The 25557-nt window shown below is 37.5% G+C and overlaps 1 protein-coding gene across 2 annotated transcripts in view; it reads left to right on the forward strand.

The window, feature by feature from the left end:
• Positions 1-250: 250 nt before the first annotated feature.
• Positions 251-25557, forward strand: part of AKAP7 (A-kinase anchoring protein 7) — an 81864-nt gene continuing 56557 nt past the window's right edge. For both annotated transcript variants that reach the window (XM_041469873.1, XM_041469874.1), the window contains exons 1-6: positions 251-530; positions 5627-5776; positions 6829-6974; positions 11544-11680; positions 15784-15944; positions 22625-22737. In XM_041469873.1, the coding sequence (XP_041325807.1) occupies positions 371-530; positions 5627-5776; positions 6829-6974; positions 11544-11680; positions 15784-15944; positions 22625-22737 (867 nt within the window). In that variant the 5' untranslated portion in view covers positions 251-370. The remainder of the gene's footprint in view (positions 531-5626; positions 5777-6828; positions 6975-11543; positions 11681-15783; positions 15945-22624; positions 22738-25557) is intronic.

Genomic DNA, 25557 nt, shown 5'->3' on the forward strand with positions numbered 1-25557 from the left:
TATTTCGACGGACGCCAAATCCCGCAGGCTGCAGCCCCCCGCGGGATTTGGCGAGCGCTGGGGCAGCCACCTCTCGTCGAGATACCGAGTGAGAGCCGCGCTCGAACCGAGACTCTCCGCTCGCGGGCCCGGCGCTCCGCCGTGAGGGGCGGCCCCGCCGCACGCCGCCACCGAGGAGCGCACGCTGGAGCGGCTGAGGGGCGGGGCCGTGCGGCCGCCCCATGCCCGCCGCGGAGCGTGCCGGGAGCTGTAGTTCCACGGCCGCACGGCGCCGTTCCCCCGCTGCTTCCCCGAGGGGCGCGGAGGCTCCGCCAGACCCGCTCCGGCCCCGCGGCTTCTCGGCGGGCAGCGCTGCTCGCCCCGGCCGGGCATGCGGCCGCTGCTGCAGCGGCTTCTTCCCGCGCTGTGCTCGGCGGCGGCCCGAGCCCTGCTCGTCCGGCGGGCCGTGCCCATGGCGCTGTGGCCGGCGGAGGGAGCGGCGCGGGCCGGGGGCGATGCCCGGAGCGCGGCCGGCGCGGCCCCGGAGCACGGTGAGAGGCGGCGGGGCAGCGGCGCGGGCACGGAGGGCAGGCGCTGGAGAGACCCCGCGCCCTGGGCTGTGGGCGGGCGCTGGGGCGTAGGGGAAAACTTTTCAACTTAATTATTAAGTTATTAATTAGTAAATTGGGCTCTTGTTGATAGGGCTCTAGCGCTTCCCTGCCTGCCCCGCTCAGTCCCTAGGTTTGCCGACAGTGTATGCATCCGACCTGACTGAACACTAAATTTACCTTTCTTTTCCCTAAGTTTACTACTACTCTTTTTCTTTTTAGTTCCCTAACTGTGTATATGACCTGGCTGAATACTAACCCTACCATTTTTTCCACAAGAAACTATTATTATTATTATTATTATTATTATTATTATTATATTGTTATTAGTTCCTTAGCTGTGGTAACTGTAGTGCCAGCACTGGAGGTTCAAAATGCGTCGACATTAAGACCTTCTACTTTTACAGCAGGTCTCAGTTAAACTGTCTCTAAAGGACTCATTTGTTATTAAAAATATGAATAGAAAGCAGCAGGTGAAAGCTCAGCAAGAGTCAAGGAGCCCCAAACCCTCTTGCCATCAGGCAGATGGGGGGGAATGAAAGAAGGTCCCTGCTCAGAGGGGTGGAGGAATCTGCTCCTGGCATCCCTTGTCTCCCCAGGTGCCCTTACAGAATAGGTAGGAGGCCCTGGATCTTGAGGGTCAGTCAGACAACAGTGGAGAAAGTTTATCTGGAGGGTCTTCCAGACTAATGAAGTCACCCAGGTGGATCACAAATACACGTATTAAGAAAAAAAGAAGGGTAGTTGTAGTGGGTGACTTGCTTCTGAGGGAAACTGAGGGCCCTGTATGCTGGTTGGACCCATTCCGCAGGAAAGTCTGATGACTTCCTGTGGCCCAGGTAAGGGATATTACCAATGGACTCCCTGAGCTAGTCCTGCCCACTGATTACTACCCGCTGCTGGCTGTCCAGGTTGACAGTGACAAGGTTGATGAGAAAAGTACCAGGGTGATCAAACAGGACTTCAAGGCACTTGACCACTTAGATGCTCACAAGTGTATGGACCTGGATGGGATCCATCCTAGGGTGATGAGGAGCTGGCAGAAGAGGTCATTACACCACAGTCCATTATCCATCTATCATCAGTCATGGTTAACTGGGGAGGTCCCAGGCAGCTGGAGGCTGGCCAGTGTGATGCCCAACTACAAGAAATGCTGGAAGGAGGATCTAGGGAACTACAGGTCTGGCAGCCTGACCACAGTGCCCAGCAAGGTGACAGAGCAGATCATCTTAAGTGTGATCATACAGCACACGCAGGACAACCAAGGAATCAGACCCAGCCAGCACAGGTTTAGGAAAGGCAGATACTTCCTGACCAACCTCATCTCCTTTTATGACCAGGTGACCCACCTGGTGGATGAGAATAAGGCTGTGGATGTTGTCTACCTGGACTTCAGCAAGGTCTTCAACACCATCTCCCGCAGCACACTCCTGGCAAAGCTGTCAGCCCATGGCTTGGGCAGGTGCACTCTTCTCGGGGTTAAGAACTGGCTGGACAGCCAGGCCTAGAGGTGGTGAATGGTGCCATGTCCAGCTGGCAGCTGGTCACTGGTGGTGTCCCCAGGGATCAGTGTTTGGTCCAGTCCTGTACAATATCTTTATTGATAACCTGGATGAAGGGATCAGGTCTTCCAATAGCAAATTCACAGACAAAATCAAGTTGGGTGTGGAGTGTTGATCTGCTGGAGGGTAGGAAGGCTCTGCAGAAGGACCTGGACAGGCTGGATTGATGGGCTGATTTCAGTGACAGGAGGTTCAGCAAGACCAAGTCTGGGTCCTGCACTTTGGCCACAACAATCCCCTGCAGCACTACAGGCTGGGGACAGAGTGGCTGGAAAGTGGCCCATTGGAAAAGGACTGGGGGTACTGGTTTTGACAGTCAATGAAACATAAGCCAGTGGTTTGCCAAGAAGGTGGCCAAGAAGGCAAATGGCATCCTGGCCTGGATCGGTGATAGTGTGGCCAGCAGGACCACGGCAGTGATTGTCCCAATGTTTTTGTCACTGACGAGGCCATGCCTCGACTCCTGTGTCCAGTTCAGGGCCCCTCAGTTCAAGAAGGACATTGAGTTGCTGGAGCGTGTCCAGAGAAGGGCAGTGGTGCTGGTGAAGGGTATGGAGCACAAGTCTGGTGAGGAGCAGCTGATGAGGGAGCACAAGTCTGATGAAGGAGCTGGGGGTGTTTAGCCTGGAGTAAGAGCCTCAGGGGGATCTTACCTTTCTCTACAACTACCTGGAAGGAGACTGTAGCCTCCCCAGGTGGAGACTGGCCTCTTCTCCCAGGCCACCAGCAACAGGACAAGAGGACACTGACTTAAGCTGCACACAGGGACATGTGGACATTTGGAAGAAATTCTTGTGTTGGACAGTCGGAAGAAATTCTTCATGGAAAAAGTGGTTAGATGTTGGAACGGGCTGTCCAGAGAGATGTTGGATTCATGTGTCTGATTCTGTTTAAGGAAAGACTGGATGTGGCACATAGTACCATGGCCTTGTTGACAGTGTGGTGTTCAGTCATAAGTTGGACTCAATGATCTCAGGGGTCTTTTCCAACCTAATTGATTCTGTGATAAACCTATTAAACAGATTAACATAAATGTAGTGAACAGGGAACAGTGTGTGAAGATCAAGTCTCACTGTCATCTGTGATACTTATATGTCAAATAATAGAAGATTGTTTCAGATAGAACAATCTGAATATGTGGAGAAGTCAGCTGGGATCAGAGCACAATCGAATATGTTTTATTGCTCCTTGTTTTTGTGGTCTGTCCTTTATAACATAGCTGTATCATGGTTTTTTTGTCCTGCTGGAACAAATGACAAATGCTGGTGAAGATCAACAGTCACTTAAATATAAATAAAGGAATAATGGATACACTACTCATGTATGAAATTCAGGCAAATATAATTAAGCATGCAATTAAGAAAAAAGAGCTTTTTCTAGAACAGCTCAATGGTCAAGGAGTTCCTACGGAAGCTGGTTTTGTACTCTAGGTTTCAGATTATCAACGTTATGTCAAGAAGTTTGAAAAATCTTGTTTTCAAGTTGTATTAGCGACTAGAATGAAACTCTTGAAGTTTGTTGCTGAATTCTTTAATTAGTATTTTCAAAAAAGTGAGGGAGTTGTTTTTGTTTTTGTTTTTGTTTTTTTTTTTTGTAAAAGGACAACTTGTGGAATTTAGACACAGTGCCGGCTCAGTTAACTTGTAGAATTTAGACACAGTGCCGGCTCAGTTCAGTTTACTGCAGGTGCATTCTTAATTACTTTATCTGTGCCTTTACTATTGTGAACAGGCAGCATTTTGCCAAGTTGCACAAGTATGTTGCTTTTTGATCAAACAGAACAAAGTAAACCTGTAATTGCAATGTACACCCCTCACATTTATGTGAGTCCTTGTTCTGTAGCTGATGCTACCTTAACAAACCTCTTTTGCTCTCAACTGATGATTCTGCACTGCTGAGTTTTGAGGTTTTCTGCCCCAGCCTGACCTACTTGTTTGTCAGTTTCATGGACCTCTGTGTTGTCCTTCCCTTTGAGATCTCTTTGGATCCAGGGTTGTTTTCTGTATGCTCATGGATACCAGAAAAAATCTGGTTTGTTTGATCTTTAATCTAAATGTTAAGTAATAATTTTATTATTGCTTTTGCATCTGTTTGTTATGCATAGTTCTTTAGTCTCTGCAGAGGGAACAAGTAACAAGTTTAAATACTTTATTTCCTTTGAATAGCCTAGGAGGATAAAGTTAGGTGTCCGACTATAACCACAGAGTGATTTATGCTTCCCACTTTAGCCTGGAGTGAATTAGCATTTAATCAGGTTGTTCTTTTATTTATCTTCCCTAGCATAAAGTGATATGTGTAAGAAACATTCCACAGGGTGATAATCACCCACACTGGGTCTGTAATATCGATTTTCTACATGTGTAGCCTTGCATGCCTTAAGAACATAGTGTACACTTTTGCTGCTGGATTTTCCTCTTAGGCCAGATTTGGGCCATCCACACTGGTCGTGAGAGGAGCTTTGAAAGTGTGTTGTCTGCAGTAATGAGCTGTCCTGGGATAAACTGCAATTCTAACACACAACTCCTTCCACTACAGTAATCCCATTGTGGAGCTGTCCCAAAAGAGTATTGCTGGGTGCCTGATTATATGCCCATTGTTTGCTGCTAGAGAAGATTTTGATTTTTTTTTTTTAAGGTATAACTTAATATGCCAATATTAGAGTTTACTGATGCAGAAGCATGAAGTAGACGTAAGGAAATGACTCATGCTCAGGTGATACTCTTGGGGAAAAAGAGTTTTTCAAAAACTTGTTAGTGGACATTCTGTCCTGTCTAACTCAAAATATTCTGTGATTGTGATATTACTCTGAGGTAGAGCTTCATCTATATCTTTGTGCATGCAAGATGTGTTTTCATTTACATTGACTTCCTTCTTTAGCTTAAATACTAAAAGTCAGTTTTTAGAAAGAGGAATTCAGATCATTGCTGTCTAAAGCATGCTATACTGAGTGGGAGATGCAGGAATAGTGATCATCTCATTCCTGAATAATAGAGTCAGCTGAGAACCCTTTGTTATATGTGGAATGATAGGATTCCCTTCTTGCTTCTTCGTGCCTCATTTTCAGTGTGTTTACAGTGGAATTAATTTGCCAATGTTTGTCTGCACTGAATTTCATATGCCATTACTGTTATCTAAAATGAACATTATGTGATGTCTGAAGGGTATTATTTTTTATGCTCAATTATAAGTTGGGGGTTTTTTTTGCAGTAATTTCATTTACTTGGAACCAAACAAGACCCTGGGCTATTAAAATATAGAAAGCAGAACTCTATTTTTTGCTATTCCACATAAAATGTTACAGTATTTCTATTGATCTGTTGATAAAGAAGAAGAACAGGATCCTTATAGGGTTATATGTCAATATTTATTTGCTGATAATTAATGAAATGTTTATTTGGTGTGTTGCTTATGTATAATGTCTCTTAACTGTTTATATAAAAAACTAAGACACAGTGTGTTATTTTAAATATATTACAGATGGGCTGGAAAATATACAGGAAAAGAAAATCTTTAAAGAGGATAAGGAAAAAACACAACAGAGTGAAGAGCCATGTGCTGCGGATTCAGTAGATTCTCTAATGGCAGAAATGCCATTTGTGGACATAGATATTGAAGATGAATGTGCTAGTAAGTACATTAAACAGAAGAAATGTGAAAGCATAGACACATCATGTACTCGGTTCTTGGTCCTACCCGTTGGCAAGGACACATGGGCCAGGCACATGGAACAGTCTCCCTGCACACAGGTTGTAGTCCAGAGCCTCTCTTATTACTATTCAGTCCTGCAGTACTTGAGCATATTAAGAGTTCACCCTTTTGTTATCCTGTGGAGCAGTGAGTCACAGAATAAAGACGTTTCGTATGTCAATTCACATTACCGTATGTGGGCTTCTCAGGTGATGGGTTTTGTGAGCTGTCCTTCAATATGTGTATTCCCAGCATGAGGCTGGAAGTACACTTCTAATTGGACAGTGGATGTCTGCAGTATGGTCAGCTTGTGGGTGTGTATCAGGCCATGTGGTGGGAAAGGGTCTGTAAAGGCTCAAGGAAATGAGCTGAGAGAAACACAGTTAATTGTAAAGGAAGAAATCAGGGCACACACATTTCTTTCACTGTATCAGTTGTCTCTGGGAAAGGAGGAGGTAGAGAGCAGATCTGGCTGGGATGTTATTTTCTTCTGGGCTGGTTTTGGTTCATGTGCTATTGGTTGGTTAGTCTTAGTCTAGTACAACTTTTAGCTTTAATAATCCTGTGTATTACTGCGTTTTATATTTCAAAATGCAGAATGCATGGGATTTTTGGAGTCTAATATTGGCCTTTCTGCTCTACAGTCATGTCTATGTTCAAGTATGGACAATTTGCAGGCCTGTTGTCCTGCTGCATACATTGGCTAAGGGAGGCTCAGTGATTTGGAAGCCATGTGTCTGTCTGTCTTAGCAGCTTGAAAACCTGGCTCAGAGGTGTTGGCTGTTAGTTCAGGTGTGGCACTTCACTTGTATGGCTGCATTAATTCCAGTCAGAGTTGGTTCCCAGTCAGACAGCTCAGAGCATGGGCAGAGCAGGTGAGTGGGAAGAGATGCTCCAGTCAGTTGACTCAAGTCCAGCTCATGTTGGTATGATATTAAGAATGTCTTTGTTTAAATGTCTGTGCTGAAAGTGACTTTTTTTTTTCTCTTCAGTGCATGCAACTTCTGAACTAAGTGTTAAGAAGAAAAGAAAGCGGACTACTGGAAGGGAAATGGAAGAAGGCATTGAGAGGAAGAAGAAAAAGAACAAACAGTATCAGCCAAATTATTTCATTTCTCTTCCAATTACTAATCCAAAGGTGATATTCTTTATTATACTAATTTGGTATAACCAGAAATATTTCAATAGCTGCATGTGTTTCTAACAACAGTGTTTGATATTATGCAAAACAATTTTATCTCAGGTAGTGTTAAAGAAATATTATCAGTCTACTCAATGAGTAATGCTATGTTATGTAACTTTTTTTTGTGAATAAAATTGCTTTTCTAAAAAAGACTGTAGGAAAAATACTTACATTTTTATTCAGTTTGTCAGTCTTATGGATTTTACTTGAGCTGGCTGAAATTTCCCCTCTGCAGTGTTCAGTATTGCCTGTTTTGTTGTTCACATAGAATAAGGAAGAGAGACATTCATATTTAATTTAATGTGAAAAATTCTAGCAATATTTTTAGATTTCTTTATAGATAAAAATTTATATTATATTTGGATCTCTTACTGTTTTAACTGGGCAGTTTATAGTTTAGCATTTTCCAGTAAAATGATTAATCTTATATAAAATTCAAACAACTGTTGTTTTAGTGAGATGTTGTTCACATGAATTCAGGAAATGCAAAGAGCTCTTTAAGACAATGTATTTCCTTGCAGTTACATGAGTTGTCTCATTTAGGCAGTAAATGAAAATGATTTCTTACATGCTGTAGGTTGTCTCTGGTACATTTTTGATATCTTTTGTGTCTGAAACAAGGAAAGTAGGTGTGTTATGTTTAAAACGTTGAAGCCAGCAGTTTAACACCATTTGCAAATTTAGTTCATGGGATTTCTTAATATCAGAAACTATCTCAGATGAATTTTAACTCATCTTACATCTGTATTATCAGTTCTCTGAAAAAGTAAAAGAAGATTAAGAAAAAATGAAATTAGAATAAAATAGGTTTGAAAATGACACTGCAGTCTTTGATTCTTCAAAACATAATATGTGGAGAAGAGATTGTAAAGGCTGGTTTTATAAGATCCAGGATAGCCTGTTCAAATATTGTAGGATATCTTTTGTGACATCTTCTTTTAAAATATCTTTTCTTCCAGATCTGTTTAACAGATTCCATGATTTAACAAGTGCAAGAATAATTTAGGAGTTATATAATCTGGTAATTGAGAATTCCTGCTGATGATTGTTACTATGCCCAAGGGTTAGTTGGGAAGGGCTTAAGTATGCTTGGTTTTTTAGATGTCATTATTTAGTCATGTCATTTACAGAGGTACAGAACAACTCTAAATTTAAGCTCAGAGCATTTGAGAACTCCAGGACTTGGCTAGAAAGTTTTGTTTATACTTGCCTTAGAAGTAGAGTTGTTCTGAAAGTAGAGAATACACATTGGAATTTTTATAGGCAATATTAGCCAAAATTTAGACACCTAGTTTCTTGATAGCCAGAGTGAATCTGGTAATTGCTGGTAGTATTTCAGTTGGTAATGAGAGACCTTTATTTTTTGAAGAGCTTATTTTATTCCAGTGAAGAATTTGAAGCATAAGTGTTGTTTATTTGTATTTTATGTAGTAATTTAAGCTTTACATAGAGGAAATTTTGTAATAAAGGATATTCTGAAACATTTGATCATCTGTTCCTCTTGGAAAATGAACAGTTTCCTTGTTTTCATTTAAATTGCTTTGAATCTTTAGAACTGGAAAGTGTTGTTCCATTAATTTTGAATTTATATTGAACTTTGCATTATTACTTGTGTAAAAATAGTTAAATAGATTATGATCATTGTATCCTTTTCTATTTGTTTGGGTGGTTTTTTTTAAAGTTATGACTTATGTGATGTGTTATCACTTGGTAGGTTAGTCTTTCAGGGTTCTCCAGTCTTGACTATAATTACTATTGATCTGTTAGATCTTTAAAGCTTTACATTTTCTTTACTTGTGATAAGCAAAACAGTGTTATTCTATTACTCCTCAGAATAATGTACTTCAAGTAATGGGAGAGGAAATCTTGAAATCAGTAGTTGAGGCTTTTTTTTTAACTTTAAAAAAAAAAATCAGAGGGAGGAATTGTTAAGTGTGACATGTCTTCAAAAAGGTTTTGGTTTAAGTTAGGACATCTCAAGTGAAAACAAATAGCTTGGTAACAGTTGAAATGTAAAACAATACTTTGTAAGGTGATGCAAGTAACAGGCTAAATAGCAATTTAAAATTTTCATTTATGCAGGGGGTCAAAGCTTGTTATATAGCATTGGAAGAGTCCTAGTTTGCTTCATTAGAGTAGTACACTCAAATGTAATTGCACCTTAGATTTATTGGAGACAACAGAACAAATCTGAAATTGTGATATGCATTGTGATGGCACAGCTGTTCTCTTACAACTTTGATTGCTTCAGGAAAAACATCTGAAAAATAAGTTTTGGAAATTTAGAAAAACTTACTTGGAAACTTTTTTTTTTTCTTTCCAAATAATGTTGATTGTGTAAAGCATTGTCATTTAGCCAGAGAGAGAGGATGTGCTCAGCCTTCTTTTTATTTTACCTGTATCCAAAGGGCAGGATTTTTCACACTTTCTTGATGGATTCAGCAGTAACTTTTCTCTGCAAATGATAACTGGCTGTCTTTGGACTTACCCTTGTTCCAAAGCCATATTATTTGTTAGGTTTTTAGCTTGGTTTCCTAATAGAGTTTATACAGCTATGAGCCTGTCCGCTGGGGTTTTTTGGGTTTTCAACCTGTTGTCCAATTTTGAATGGAAAAATTGACATCTCAGAGGTATTAATTTCCTACAGTTTTTGTGTCATTGGTGCTTGCATAAAAGAGTGAGCCTTGAAAGAACATGCTTTTGTGGAAGTACTACTGAAGAAAGCTATAGGGGTATGGGGATGTGGGCTATTGGCTACTAAACTAAATGCTGAGTAATATTGATCTCTTTCAGAGCTAGGATGCTTTTTACTGCTGTGAAAACACAGTTCCACATCTACCTTCTGTTCTCTGAAGGGCTTGTACACTTATATTTATATTTTTTCCTTTGCTAGCTCACAGGTGCAAGTTAAATGTAGAAGCAATAGTTGAAAATGGAATAAAATTGTAATTAGTATGACAGATTTAATTTTTGAGTTTTGTTTCTTTTTTTTTTTTTTTTTGTTTTAGCTTATAAAGTTAAATAATTATTCAGTCAATACATTGTAATTAGCAGGGATCACCTTTACCAGCTCTTTGCTTAAATATGGATTAAATTCCTCCTGTATCTGAGACAATGAAACTGTTATTTATCCAGGATAAGATCAGTTCTGACATAGGAAGGAAGACGGTCTTATTGCAACATGATTTATGATAAAATGATGGTGGAATTTTCTTCATGTGTCGTACACTACTTAAGACACTTGTGGTTTTGTAAATGCCATATCCCCTTTTCTGGCAAGTGGCTTTTACCTTCCGTCCTTCTCCCTACCCTTGCTTGCATCAGTTCCTTTGAGTTATAATTTATATTTAATATAACATATATTTATTTTTATATGACACTACTGAATATCTATGGCTTATTGGGTAAGATTTTTTCATGGCAAAACTCATCTTAAGAAATTCAGTCAAAAATACTGAACACTCCCATTAGATTGTGTTTTTTTTTTCCCCAAGAAATTTATATGCTCCTTATGATTAACAGAGCTACCAAAATATATCAGTGCTTTTTTCATACCTAAGAGCTACTTGTGCTCATCTTATAAAAGTCTGTACAGTACATTTGTGAAGTGTTCACGACTCAATTTCAAATAAATAAACAACAAAAAAGTGAGATTGGAGTTTTCAACATGCTTCTTTTAGATTTTATACACCAAAGGTGATTTGTCTGTAATGTCTTTGTTCACTGTGCTTTAAGAAATAATTCATTTTCTCAGATGGTCAGGTTTATTTGACTTGATCTAATTTTCACTGATATACTCAAGAATTCTTGCAGGTTTTTGGTTTTTAAATTGCTACGATACAACAAGCATAATGTCAAGCATAATAAACATTTTTGATACAATTTATAGGGCATGTATAACCATATAAATAATTTTAAATTAAAAAATGTAATTCCAGTGTTTTTAGAGAGAAGGACTGATGAAGTTAGAACTCTATACCTGCTGCAAGGAAATTTGTCTAAATACATTCGAAGGGAGTATATACATTATATCTGTCTATTGGACAGTATAATCAGAATTGCAAATTAGGTATCTCTACAAATCAGTAACTGAATATTCTGGTTTTGTATGTGCCCAGTCCTGCAAAGATCAGGTTTTCTTCAGTCACCTACCTGCACATGGGAAGACAGACGTTTGGCAGAGTGGGTAGAGCAATTCCTTGAAGAAGTTTTTTGTCGGTATTACTAGCAGTGTAAAACTGGGTGATTTTAACCTGCTTCAGGAGCTTATAATACTTATGGAAGGAAACTCCTATTCAGATGTGATGGGGAGTGTCCAGTGATTTATTAATCACTCTATTTGTACCCAGTTTGGGTTCACTCAGGTCAATTAGCACAGCTTTGTCAGAGGATAAAACTTCCTTCTGCTAGAATGGATTTTACATAAACATTTGTTTTAGTTTGTGTGCTTTCTTGTTCACTTGCATGATGGGATACAGTAATTGTTGTAGTGGCTAACTGTTGTTTCTGTGTCTTTCTTCCCAGATTACTGGCAGTATTCAGGCTCTCCAAGATGCAATAATACAAAAGGATCAAAGGCTTTCCAAAGCAATGGTTCGCTCTGGCTCATTGCATGTCACTATGTTAGTGATGCATTTATCCAGTGAAGAAGAAATTAGCATGTAGGTACTTAGTGTAAATTAAGTATATACTAGTATTTTTGCTTAATTTAATATATACTAGTATTATGTGCTCATAAAGAGACTAGCAGGGTTAACTGACATTTTTTTTGTGCCATACACAGCCCTAATTTACTAGGGTTATAGAATATTTAAGTCATGTTGTTTTTAAGATGCTAGTCTTAATATTAGCCATTTTCATAACTTATATGTCATAAGCTCTGAACAAAATATGTGTTTTTCCACTGCATTTTTCCTACTGTGTGCTAAAGTTGCACACACAGATGTCATGTTTGCTGAAGTAATTCTTTTAAAATAATGTTTTGATATAGGGGAGACGGGAATTAAAAATCTGTTGAAGTGCAGATTGCTTATAAGAAAGTGAGAATCCAAGGTAGAATGTAGGAGCCATTTGGGAGTGAAGGACATGCTTCTAATAAGTAGAAGTATTTTAGCTGAAAACCTTTGACACACCTAAAAATAATGAATGATCAGTATATCTAAATCAGTTGCCTTGTTTTTACACACTTGTTTCCTTTGAATGCTATATCCTTGAGATCTCTATAGTCCTTGTCTGTCTTCTACTGTGAAGATGCAATTTGTCAGCATCAACAGTTTGATCTAAGGAGAGAGAAACAGCCACGAACAGAGAATAAAAAGGCAAGCAAAGGATACTAGATCTGGTAGATTCCCTCCCCTTTCCATGTGCCTGGTTAATGAGTAAACTGTGATAGCACCTGAAAATTGGTGAGAACAGCCACCAGCTGTTTATGTGAGATTTTTTTTTTAAGGGTTTGAAGCAAACTTTTAAAAAAAGGAGCATGGGATTGTACCTCAAAGCACATGTGCCTCTTCATGAGTATTTTTTAAGAGTCTAAAACTGTATACCAAAACAAATATTCTCAAATTCAGGATATTCTGCTACTCTGTGAGCCCCTTCTCAGCTTTCACTGTCTGAATGCCACCAAAGCACTGACTTACAGAGTTATTCTCTGCCTCTCCCAGCAGAACTCTACAGTCCAGGCACTCAGAACTGTCCTCTAGTCAGCAGCAGCTTCCTCAGAGATTCACCCCTTTCCTGGCCAGATGCCTTCTGTAGGTTTCTAGCTCAGCTGTCCTCAGGTATTCTAGATTGCATGTTCTTTTAAATGAGATTTAAAAAACCAAAAAATGATAACTGATATTTTTTGTTTAATTTTTTTTGAGATTTGAAAGAGTAAAATGCTGAATTTGCCTTTTTCTTGCTTCACCGATTTTTGATACCAGGTTAATGGAAAGAAACCAAGATCCAGGCTGGCAAAATAACCTGTGTGTAATATAGGGGAAGAGTAATCTCTCAAACCAAGTGCAGCTAGTTAACTGGGCATCTGAGAGTTCACAGATCCTTAGGTTTGGATCCATTGAGTTACTTAGATATCTACAGTTTTTCAACTGTGTTTGCACAATAGTGCCTCTGTCTACACAGAAATGAAATGTGTTGAATGCTATTTGAAGTCAAATGCGTGATAAGAATGTGCTAAACATAACATTCAATTCAGCACAAAGCCCTTTGTATGGTATTTTAGTACATACAGCTTTCACCCTGAAAATGGAAGATCTGTATTCTAGGCCGCTCTTTCTAAGGGAATCCAGACCTGCAATTCCCATGGGAGTTTCCTAAGTGATTGACTGTGGTCTAGCCTTCATGAATACACTATACATCTCTTTTTATAGGACTGTATGAAATCAAGAATGTGAGATTTTGAAACTAGAAAGAAAGCAATCAAGAGTCATGACAGCACTCCCTTCAAGCCAAGAAGTTCTACTCTATGTAGAACTACATAGTACTCTGTGTACTCTAACTGTATGCATAGTCATGGGATCTGGTGCTAGAAATCAGGATGTCTGCCTCCACAGTAAAAGCCTAATTATGAGATTATAGTGTCAAGTTTTTCTTGCTAGTTTTCTGTCAAAGACTCTGTGAATCTCACCTTCGCATTACAAATAACAGAATGATGGAACTGAGTTTGGCTTTTTTTTGCGAGATTGCTTTTTCTAACAAGTGATCAAAATTAAAACTCAGAAATCTCTAAAAAGAAACTTGGTGAATTTTAAGTGCCACAATATTTACATTACAACAATATAGGAAGAAAACATGCACTGCTTCTATAATTCTAGCTTGTGTTCACTTAGAATATGCTGTTTAATTTTTTTTTTTATTTCCTTTTTGACTTTAGATCAAAGTGCTTGTAAACTTTTTGTGTATCTCTGGATTAGTTGCGCTGAGTGTAATTACTAGTTGGCATTGTAAATACTATTTGGTATGGAAGAAGAAGAAAATACCACTGTTGTGTTTTTAGCTATTGACTTCAGTGGAAATGTTTGTCCTTGTGCATTATTCTTAAAAAGCAATTGTTAGATGTTATGAAGTGGTTAATACAAAAGGTAAGATATCTAGAGTGAGACAACAGCTATTTTTCTACATATTTTAGTGTTTGCGAGATTGTAAATAAAAGAGAAAGTAGAACTAGATCTTTGATGCCACAGTGCTGAACTGAAAGCACACTGCAGTGTGTGGATTGACCTTTCAAGGAACTCATCGGGTAGGCCTGGGCTGGTCAGCGAGTTCTGCAGCAGACCCTACAGTACGGAAATACAAATCTCTGTTCAGCTGAGGAACAGAGCTTTCCATGGACTTTCTGTGGGTTAGTTCTCACACGTAAAAAATCCACAGACGGGTTTTAGATACGTTAATAAATCAATACTTAAAAGCCCTCTTCAAGCTTTAACTTCATTTGACTCAGAGTATTTGAAATATCTGTTCTTGTTTTGGACCAATTTTTAGGTTCATGTTAGTAAATAAATCTATGCCAGCTTACATATGAAGTAATCTGACAGGAAGAACCAGTATTAGATGGTTTTTGAAAGGTCTTGAAGTACAGCACATAGGGAAGACACAGGAACAGGCTTGTCTTACAGTGATAAGAGGGTAGGTAAGTGACAGAGCCTCCACTTAAGAGTAAAATATCTTTGCCCAGGAACAAGTAATGGCATTGGTGTTTAAAAGGAGCTAAAGTACTTCTAGCTTATAGATTAAGGCCCTCTAGAAAGACTACAGGAGGGCTCTATCAATGAAGGGTATTTTCTCATGTAATCAACCTTCGTGTGTTTCTTAACTTGGCCTAGGTTCCTGTTAATGCACAATTCACATCCAGAGTCCAGCTTGTTAAACACAATGGGAATGTGTAGAGATTCTTGGAATTGTACCAGCTTCAATGAAATAATTTAGTCTGTAGAAATTGGTGTTTGTTTTGTTTGGTGATTGGTGTTTTATTCAGCTAGAACAGAAAAAGTAAAAATACCTCTTTTGAGCATTTTTAACCTATTACTGCCATCTAGCGTTTATGAAGTCTGCATCGATTTGGAGAAAAGATTAAATTCAGGTTAATTGACTAGAATTAAAACTGTGAGATGTGAGAAATCTTTTAGAAAACACTAAAATGTTTATGTGTTTTTGTTTAGAATTTAAATCACTTTTAATGTGGGTCAAAACAATTATTTCATGTAATTGTACATACACTTGATGTGGCTTACTAAGGCGATTATTAAAAGGTTTGTACCCTGTTATTGCAGTTACTGTGTGCACACCTCTTAGCTCTTACAGAAAGTAAACATAAATTGAGATAGTACCTCTTTAAATAAATTTCCATGAGCTTAATTGTTATTTCCATATAATTTTATCATTATATATGTAATGTCACATCTGTTTATAATTTAATTAACACTGTAGTAACTTTGACTGAAGAAGAATCTTCGTCAAATCTTAGTTCATCTTAGTTACCTTGAGGACTGAGATAAACTCCTTTAAGGAATTACACCCACTGCTAAGTCTCCCTTTATTATTTGTTTCGTTTTACAGCACAGTGTATGAGCCACTTTACCTTTATAAAATGTCGTAATAATAATAATAACAACAACAACTGTATTGATAGAAAGTAGTGCAAAAGTACTACAGTAGATAATAAATTGCTACTAAAAATATTTGTTACATTTATTGATATAATGACTAATAGCAATATTAACAGCAGAAATACATTTGACATTGGTCTTTTCTTTCCTCTCAACAGAGCAGTTGGTGCTCTTTCAGACAGCAAGGTTTTTTTAGATGATCTCCTGAAAGGAAAAAGAGTGGATTTGTCTTTTCAAGGAATTGATCACTTCAGAAATCAAGTTGGATTTGTGAATTTGGCAGAAAATGATCATACAACACTACTTAAGGAAATAGCAGGTACAACTTGTCAATCTAGTTGAAGTGTTGTAAAGACTTCTCAACAACCTAAATAAGAGTGAAGCACAAAGACAAGTTGGTGCTAATTTAGTCAATATTAATTTACCTTTAACAACTGTAAATGCTACATAATTAATTTCCTAGCCTACTTTGCATATTTCAAAATGATGTTAAATAAATTACAGACAGACAGTACTGTTCTCTGGTAACTTTTTATTTAGTATATGTGAAAAACAGTGCAAATTTGTAATTGGGATGTAAAGACTCCATGCTACCTTTGTTTTGGTCCCATTTTTATCTGCCTATGAGTCTGTACTTAAACTATGTTGTTTACAGATATTTAATAAAAATTCTCAAAGAACAGTACTGTCTGTAATTCAGTGGTGTCCTTTAAAACTATCCCGGCAATTCCAACTATTCCTTGGAAAGATTCTTTAAAAGAGTTTTTCAGTATTGATGAATTATCTTTTGTGTTCTGAGGAATCCGAGGTCACACCATTTTTTAATAGAGCAATAACCCATTTTGCAGAGTAGCAAGGACTGCTGCTGTCACACTATCTCTTTGCAGTCCAGTATCGATGGAAAAATTGAAAAAGTCTTCATTAATACAGTGTTTTCTCTAGCAATTCATTAGTTGCATTTCTGAAGTGCAGCTGGTTTGACCTTTTACAAAGACCTCAGTTGAATTTATTAAGGAATCACTGTTTTGCTACTTCAAGATTATGTATGGGTTTTGCTATGTTCTAAGGTGAATTTTGATTTAATGTTGTTATTTTGTGTCATACATCAATGAAATATTGATAACATAGAATAGAAATATTGACATTTGAATAGAAATATTGATAACATAGTCAATAGAAAATAGATGAAGTTAAATTACCTTCTAAATGCTAGGAAACCATTTAGTTCTGTAAATTATATTACATATTAAATTGTTTGATGATAACATCTGAATGTGGTCATTCTGTGTCTGCTAATACCGGTGTAGATGTAGGTTTGCCAGAGAGGGAAGTCCAGGAAAAGCAGAGCTAATGTGAATCTTCTGTTTGTTCTGATTTCCTAGTTACTTCCCAAAAATCCATTAAAAGATATTAGCATCATTTAATTATCTACCAGGAATAGTGCCAAACAGTTCTGACAGAGGTTTGAGGAGTATTTTGATAACTCTTTGTCAAAGTCTTTTTAGAAATTGTGCGCTTACAGTGACAGGTACAATTACCGGACATTTTAAAAAACTCTTTCTTCCGCTTTGCTGCACCACAGAACATTTGAAGGACTGTTATGGTTTAGTCCCAGCTGGCAGCTCAGTCCTGCACTGCCACTCACTCACTCACTCACTCTTCCCCAGCCATTTAGGGGAGAGAGTTGGAAGAGTAAAAGTGAGAACTTGTGGGTTGACATAAAGACAGCGTAATAGGGAAAGCGAAAGCCGTGCACTCAAGCAGAGCAAAAAAAGAATTCATTCACCATTTCCCATGGGTAGGCACATATTCAGCCATCTCCAGGAGAGCAGGGCTCCATGTATAAGAGTAACCTGGGAAGACAAATGCCGTCCTCCTTCATTCTTAATTCCCCAGCACTATATATGCTGAGGGCGACACCCTACAGAATGGAATATCTCTGTGGTCAGTTGAGGTCAGCTGTCCTAGCTATGTCCCCTCTTGTGTGGTTCCTTGTGCACCTCCAGCCTGCTTGCTGGAGAGGTGGGCTGAGAAACAGGAAAGGTCTTGCCTCTGTGCAAGTGTTGCTCAGTAGTAACCAAGACATCCCTGACTGATCAAACCTCTGTTCAGCATAAATCCAAAAAATAACCCTATGCTAGGTACGAAGAAGAAAAGTACCCAGCCAAAACCAGCACAAATACTAAGTGAATTTGGTATAAGTAATGAAGTGCTTGGTTTTTATTTTGATTACTACATTGTAAATGCTATTGAAGCTGATAAAAGTGAATAAGTGAATCCTGTTTTTTTTACCTATAGGATTTGCACATGTTGATTTTATGGATTAGTGATGCGTGTTATGGTCTGACCATGAGAGGGAGCTTGTATTTCACAAAAGAAAAGTTACTCTTCTGTTTATACATACAAATATCTCATTTGCTTTTGGTCCTTTGTTTTTAAGAAATGTTGATTTTATTAAATTATTATTAAATGTTGATTTTATTATTAAATATTTTAATACAGTTAGGACTGAACTGTAATACAACAGTCAGGCTGGCGCAGTACAACTAACTTAGTAATTTTCTTTAACTTTAGTTGTGTATAAATGACATTTTGTCTAATCTCTTTGAATTGATTTTTCCTAGTAGTCCACACTAGAGAGTGAGAGAAATGAAAAGTGAATCATACTGCCCATCTTCTCTAGATACATTACAGCTTCACTTAAGCATAAACTTACATGCCCACCATCCCAAAGCAATCTGACCCCTTTGTGCAGCCACATGGAGAATTCAGCTGTGGTAAAATTAACATTTTTACCTTTGCCAGCTAATTTTTAGCCTATTTAGCTTGCCCATGAAGTTTACTGTATAGCTACATAACTGTTGGCAGAAAAGATAGGAGCAGTGGCAGGCATGGGGCTGGAGAGGAACAGTCTGTTCTGACAAGGATGATAGTTTAAAGCTCATCAAGGATGAGCTTCTTTAAAAATTATGAATCCACACATTTAGCATCCATTTGAGGGTGAATTGCATTGCCCTGCCTTCAGGCAGCCTAGGGAAATAGTTTAATTCAGTTAATTTAGTTCACTTTAGTTACAGATGGCTGAAGCTATGATAAATGAATTTTGCCTCTTGTCAGTTGTTCTTAGGTCATTTCACATGATGAAAAAATTAGGAAGTCAAAGGTACTGTAATTTTCCATTAGAACAACTGATTTGTACAAAGTGAACAAAAAGGTGGCAGTCCAAATTGCTGTTGTTTAGTTAGATGGGACTGGAAGTATTCTCTGAAATGATGAAATGATTCTCTGAAATGATGATATGATTCTCTGAAATCATACTGAAAACAAGGACAGCAAATGGTTTTAGATTTTAATCTACATTCTTTTTCATATTGTGCTGCCTTACACTGAGGTACAATAGCTCTGATAAATAGCTCATTGAAATGAAGCAATATGCTTACTGTGGTTTAAAAGAAGGTACTATCACCCCCTTCTTTTTGTGGTCATAACAAACTTGTAGGAAGTATTAGAATGGCTTGAAGTCAGTCTAAGAAGAAAGTTTTATTAGGAAGTTCTACTTATGTTTCTTTTCCAGTTTAGGACTTTACCTTCACACTGTCACTGTCATGTAATGCTTACCTTATGTACTGACATGTGCAGGAAGTGGGGATTGCTAGGCCTAGCTGCTCCATGGATTCTACTTTATGAACAAGCTCATCTTTCTTATGTATATGTGTGTGGTGATGGAGAGAAACAGAACAACCCATGCACACTCCTGATGAGTGCTTGAAATAACAGTACAGCTTGCTGATACATGGCAGTGGTCTGGGACAGTGACAGCTCACTGTAGAAAAGTCTAACTCATACCAACCAAGGAGCAGGGCAGGAACTACTGGGAAACTGGCTTGACTCTAGCTTATCTTTTGGCCCATCTCTTGAAAAACCCTAAGAACTTAATAATTTTAGCAGGGCTTAACATGATAGTTCTAATGGTAAGTTATCCATGCTCAGCTTTTCTTCATTTCCAAGTGTAAAGTCAAAAAAAAAATCGTAAAAAGACAGAATACTGTTTCTAAATTACAGACCTTTTAATTGAAGGAACATGGTTTTGAGACAAGCAGAAATTAATAGTCTGGAAATAAACATATGTAGCATGCTTCTATATCTAATGAAGTCTTTGGAAAGAAGATGGCCATTTGTATTACAGAATATGGCTCAATAAGCAATTTTACTATGAGTTGTTCTGTATGGATCTAGCTGTTGAATTTTTGAGCTTTTCCCATGTAAAGTGGTTCTGAGTAAGCTTCATATATCACATTTCCATTCTAATTAGGGGGAAAGAGTTGTCTAATGGATTCAGCTGCATCCAGTGTAAGAGGCAGATGACATTCAGTAATTTTGACATTATAAAAATGAGGTACAAAATGATATTACAGAGTAATTCAAACTGCATGAAAGGCAGTCTGAAAGCTGTCCAAAAACTTGTTCCAGGAAGTCATTGAGCTTGTAAAAATAGCTTTAACATTTCTAGGGTATACTTTGAAGCTGCAAATATCAGTCAGCCTGAGGCTAATAAAGGAAAACATAGATTTTGTTTGATTTTTCAGTCTAAGTAGTAATAAAGTCTGGAGGAAATACGGAGACTACTCATTTGTCAAGACTCCTGGGCATTGTCTGTCTCTTTTTCTCATCACTGGCCTCTAATTTCTTTCAGTTTAGGTAATCTCCATCATAAACTTTAACTTTTGTGTATTTGCCAGTCGACAAATCCATTTTTATGCTGTCTCACAAGCCTAGAACTTTCTCTTGCCCACAGCATCCACATGTCCTTTCCAGTTTCTGTTAAATCCCTTCTAGTAGCCACTTCTTCAAAGAACTTCATGGATATTAATAGCATTACATTATCTTGTAACCTTCCTGTGCTCTCAGGAAAATATTTTATTTCTTTTTTTCCCCTCCACTTAGTCAGATTTCATTCTATTTTTCATTATTGTTGAAGAAAGAAGCATTGTGTTAATTATGTTCATAAGTTGCCTTAACCAGTAACATGTCACACTTTCTGTACATGTTAAATTCTACAAAACTGGAGCTATCTGTAGTCCCAGCAAGCCCAATGAGCCTGTGATGTTTAGTATGTCTGTGTCATGACAAAGCTGTGCGAGAAATCTGATGGCCCTGAGAACATGTGTAGACACACACCTACATAAGTAAAACTGTTAAGTTTAAAACTGCAGTCTCTCTCTGCATGCTTTTCTCTTCTGACTCAGGTTTTCATTGCTTTTTCTTGATTGGAATTGCCAGGTATGAAAGAGGATTTTGGAAAGATAAATCAAACAGATATCGAACAAAGCTATTTTACACCAAACGAAGACAGGCAGGCTGGTGGTTCTGTTCAGCAGGGTAAAGTGCAGGTGCCCAGCTGTCCCACCCAATTCTCACACAGTCACAGCACTGTGTGATTGGTCTGTGCTGCTGACATCCCTGGGTTTGCAGTCCCGTGATCAGAGGCACATTGGCAAACCTCTGCTCTGACACTAAGCTCTTCCCAGAGTTAGGAGGGGACACCTGGAGAGGTGCAAATCTTCATCAGCACAGATCCTAATTGCAGAGTGTCAGATAAGACTGAATGGCCTAAGATGTGATGGCAGAAAAAAAATGGAGTTTTCAGAGTGGGAAAAAAAAAGACTGCTATGCACAAGACTGAGTCAGAACATCACATGGTAGTGTAAACCTGGGTCTGATAAGATTTACCCTTTGCTGGAACATCAACATCAATCCCAAATTGTGCTGCTCAGAGAATGGAATACAGGAGCCAGAAAGCTCAGTGGGGATTCAGTGTAAATGTAGAAATGTCTCCCACAGACAAAATTTAAAATAATACAAGTAGGTCAGCTGGATTTGTGTTGTTTGCTTCCTGATGTGATGCTGTTTCTTCCAGGTGTCAGAAAAAGGACTGTTGAAGCAAAAAATAATATAGTTAAGTGAACATACATTGTTTTTTTAAGGGCTGATTAAATTTATGTGACAGGATTGATAATTTTTCCCCTATTTTGATTTTAGTTTGATTGTATGAGTGAGCTAGACCTACACCTAGTGAAAAATTAGAAGTTGTACTTGTAAAGAAACAAAAATCTTAAGGTTTTGCATTTTTTTCTGGTTTTCAGCAATAGAAATACACTATTTGCCAGTAGTATTTTTACCACAGGTTTTTTCAATTTTATGTAAAACTTTTTTCAAACAGAAATTTTTCATGTTGAAAGTATTTGATCTAAAAAAACCATAGAACATAATTCAGAAGTTACACTAAAATTTATTTCCAAGACATTAAACATTACATTGGGCAGATGAGTTGAAAAATAGTGAACTAGGTCAGTATTGTCGAGTTGTTTTGGCCTGAACTCTGAACAGATAAAAGTAGGAAAAAGTACATTAAAAGTAGGAAATTAGCTCAGAAAGCAACAGTGAAGCTTTAAAACCCAAGCAAGAATCATCAGCACACCTGACATGTTCTCTAATGCTGGCATGTAAATCCAGTGCCAAAACTTGGAGCTTTCACTTCCAGATTTCCTTTGGTCTGAGTGGGAGATTACACAAATAGAGATAATAGCATTCACCACAGAATACTGTTTTTGAATTGAGAATTCTGTTACATACTCAGAGTTTTCCTGAAGTTTCCCACACTTCTAGTGAGAGTGACTCCTCACCATTGCTAATGTTGAGTTTTTATTTTGATAGCAAAATCAGACAGCATGAAAAGCTTTATAACTGCCATTATTTTACTGATACTAACTGCAGATATTTCACATGAAGTATTATATCCATTTTCACATGAAATAATATATACCTCTGAAGAAATAATATGCACCTTTGAAATTAAGTAGAAATCTTCCTGCCTTTTTGTACTCATCATCTTGTTTCTTTCATGTGAAGGACCCATGACTAAAATTACATTTGAAAGCACATTTTAAGCATTATATTTTGTAGTATCTTTGTATTTATTTAATTTTCTCCTCCTGTCAGAGACTATGACAAAGATATTTCAAGAAAAGGGGATCATGGCAGGAGAAGAAAGAGCTTTTAATCCACATCTGACCTTCATGAAGTTGTCAAAATCAACAGAGCTACGTAAGCAGGTGAGCTCACATTTCACATAGCTCAGCAGCAATCTAGAAAGTTTAATTTGGAGATGGACAGTGTTGTTTATGCTGTAGCATCATATTTGCTACTTTGCAACCAGCTGAAGAGATAAGACTTTAATACTTGGTTTTTAAAGAAATAATTAATGTGTCTGCTGTATAGGCAATCCTGTACTGTAATTTACCACTCCTGATATTTTCAGTGCAGTAATATCATGGTCTGTTTTCTCTTGGGAAATGAGGCAAGACCAAAAGATAAAAGTACTTGTTCAGAATTGCAGACCTCCCATTAGGGGGTAGATTGTATGCATGCAGTTTGTTTGCTGAGTTTTGTTACTGTATAGGAAAAAATGAGCAAATAAACAGCAGAATTTCTGTTTGGATTATGCATAGTAGGCAGTTAGTTCCCTACTGAATATGCTTTGGTGAATTTCAGAGTAATGAGGAAATCTTATATTAATAAATGTATATAATATAATTTAATATATCTTCTATATTCTCTCTTGCAAGCAGTTATTTTTTGGCTGTTTATTTGGGGTTTTTTTGACAAAATACACAAATACATGAAAATAGGACATAACTGTAATTAAAATCTATAGAAGCAATACTAGTGTACCTTTTTTATTTCATGCAAATTTAACTGTAGTACTGTATTATTTAACACAAGGTTAAATACATTGTCCATACATGTTTTTACTGACATTTTATAGAATGTTTTATATGATTCTTTAACATTAACTAGGAAAATCATTTTCAGAAAAAATATTTTAAATAAGAATTAAAGTACATAAAACTAATATTTTAAGTTGATTTTTCCTTAATAGTGGGTTAAAGTTTAATTATTAAACTTTAAAGATTAATTAGAAATATCTTTAAAAATGCTGAAGGTGCATGTTTTAATTAAGTAGTATTTTTAAATCAGTAGAAAGAAGGTAGTGAGATCTGAGATACATCAAGAAAATTTGAGGGTATGTGTACTTGTTCTAAAATAGAAATAAAGACAGCCATAGGATGCAGGTGGTATATGATAGATATTAAATTTTTAAACTCACAGAAGCTTTTGCTTGAAATGACAGTTGGGTTTTTAAAATGCTGATTTTAAAAATCCACAGATCTTCTAGAATATCAGCTGTTCAGTGTTCTAACTGGTTAAAACATCTGAGACAATCAGGGTGGGATTTTTGCTATTCTGTATTTTTTCTGTTTTTTAGCTAGCTGGTTTTTTCATTTACATTTATCTACCTTCCATGAAATATTAGCCAGGATATATCCTTTCTGTGTTCTGATATTCACTGCTGCTGACACAACCAGGTCAATGTCATTCCAAATCATCTTCCTGAGCCCTCCATAATGCTGGATAATGCATATGATCTACTGCATAGAAAGATGCTATGTATTAAAAATCTGTCTATTTTTCTCTGTCAATTCAGTATGAGGCATAAGCATCAGTCTTTACTATAATTTTTTCTTTCATTGTGTTCCTGCAGTTAGTTAGATAGTTTCATGCATTTACGGAAAACAGTAAATAAAAGTATGTATCATAAAAAGAATAATTATTTGGCAGTACATTTTAGTACGATGTCTAATTGCATTTTCAGATCTTACAACAATATGAAAAGCAAGAAGAGGGAAGTGGATGAAGGTTACATGAGAAAGCTTATAAAAGAGCATATAGTACTGAAGTGGTTGAGTATAGTTCTCAGCCATAGCTTTATATAACTATATTAATTTATTTTTTAAATGTAAGCTTCCTTATTTGAAACAATATTCTGTTAAGTCACCCTCCTCTCAATGATATCTAAATTCCACCAAAGTTATGTTTTGGGGGAGAAAAAATCTGTTTTTTAAACCTTAATATAACTGCAGTAATTTTGAAATGTATATATTCTGTAGAGATTTTAACTTTTCCAAAGTTAAAAATTATATTTACAAGGCAAAGAGTTTGAGAATTCAGAACTAGTAAAGATCTCAAGAAATCAGGTTTTCACTTTGAAGGCACATCATTAAGCTAACAATGGTAAATCTAAAAAACTTGGAAACATATTAATAAAGGATGGAAGTGTGAAATAAAGTGGATTAGAAAAGAACTATCTGGTTTACTATACCCCCTCCAGCTTCTCAAATGAAAGGGTTTATTTTCCTACTCAGAAGTGGGATCAACTCTTTCTTCATGCTTAGTTGGACATTTCTCAGATTAGATGTGCCACTGAACACTTCCCCAAAAACAGAAGGTGTATTATGCTATAGATGTCCTTGTGGAAGGAGACAAATGGATATAATTTACTTGCTCATGTTCAGCTATTTCCAGAATTATTTGAATGAGAAGAATCCTGAGTATCATTATCGTCTATGCAAAGAAACTAACGAAGCACAATAAAAGAAGCAACTGGAGTTCTGCATTTGAAGATAATGTTTCTGTTCCTGCTTCCCTCACTCACCTCCTAAGTTGACCCCAGTCAGCCACAAGCCCTGTGTTTTCCATTTGTCCAGATTCCTGTTTATTTCCGGGTGTGTGGTGAGGCACTTCATAAATGCTGTATGACGTTTGAAGGTCCTTTGATACCTAGTACTGCCAGAACTGCAAATGCTGTGAAATGAATTTCATAAGTAGAATATGACTGACAGCTAAATTGCTCTGATGGCATCTGCTTAATTAGTGCAGAGTATATCCCTAGCCTAGACAGTGGTTGACAACAAAAAATGCCAAAATTATAAATAAGGGATCGTTTGTGTATTATATTCTTTTGTATGGTGGATCTTTAAGATGCTGCTTGTATAGTTAGTAAAAGAGAATATATTATTGAGAGAAATATTTGT

The sequence above is a fragment of the Pyrgilauda ruficollis genome, unplaced genomic scaffold (assembly GCF_017590135.1).
Source record: "Pyrgilauda ruficollis isolate IOZ18807 unplaced genomic scaffold, ASM1759013v1 scaffold24, whole genome shotgun sequence".
Lineage (NCBI taxonomy): Eukaryota > Metazoa > Chordata > Aves > Passeriformes > Passeridae > Pyrgilauda > Pyrgilauda ruficollis.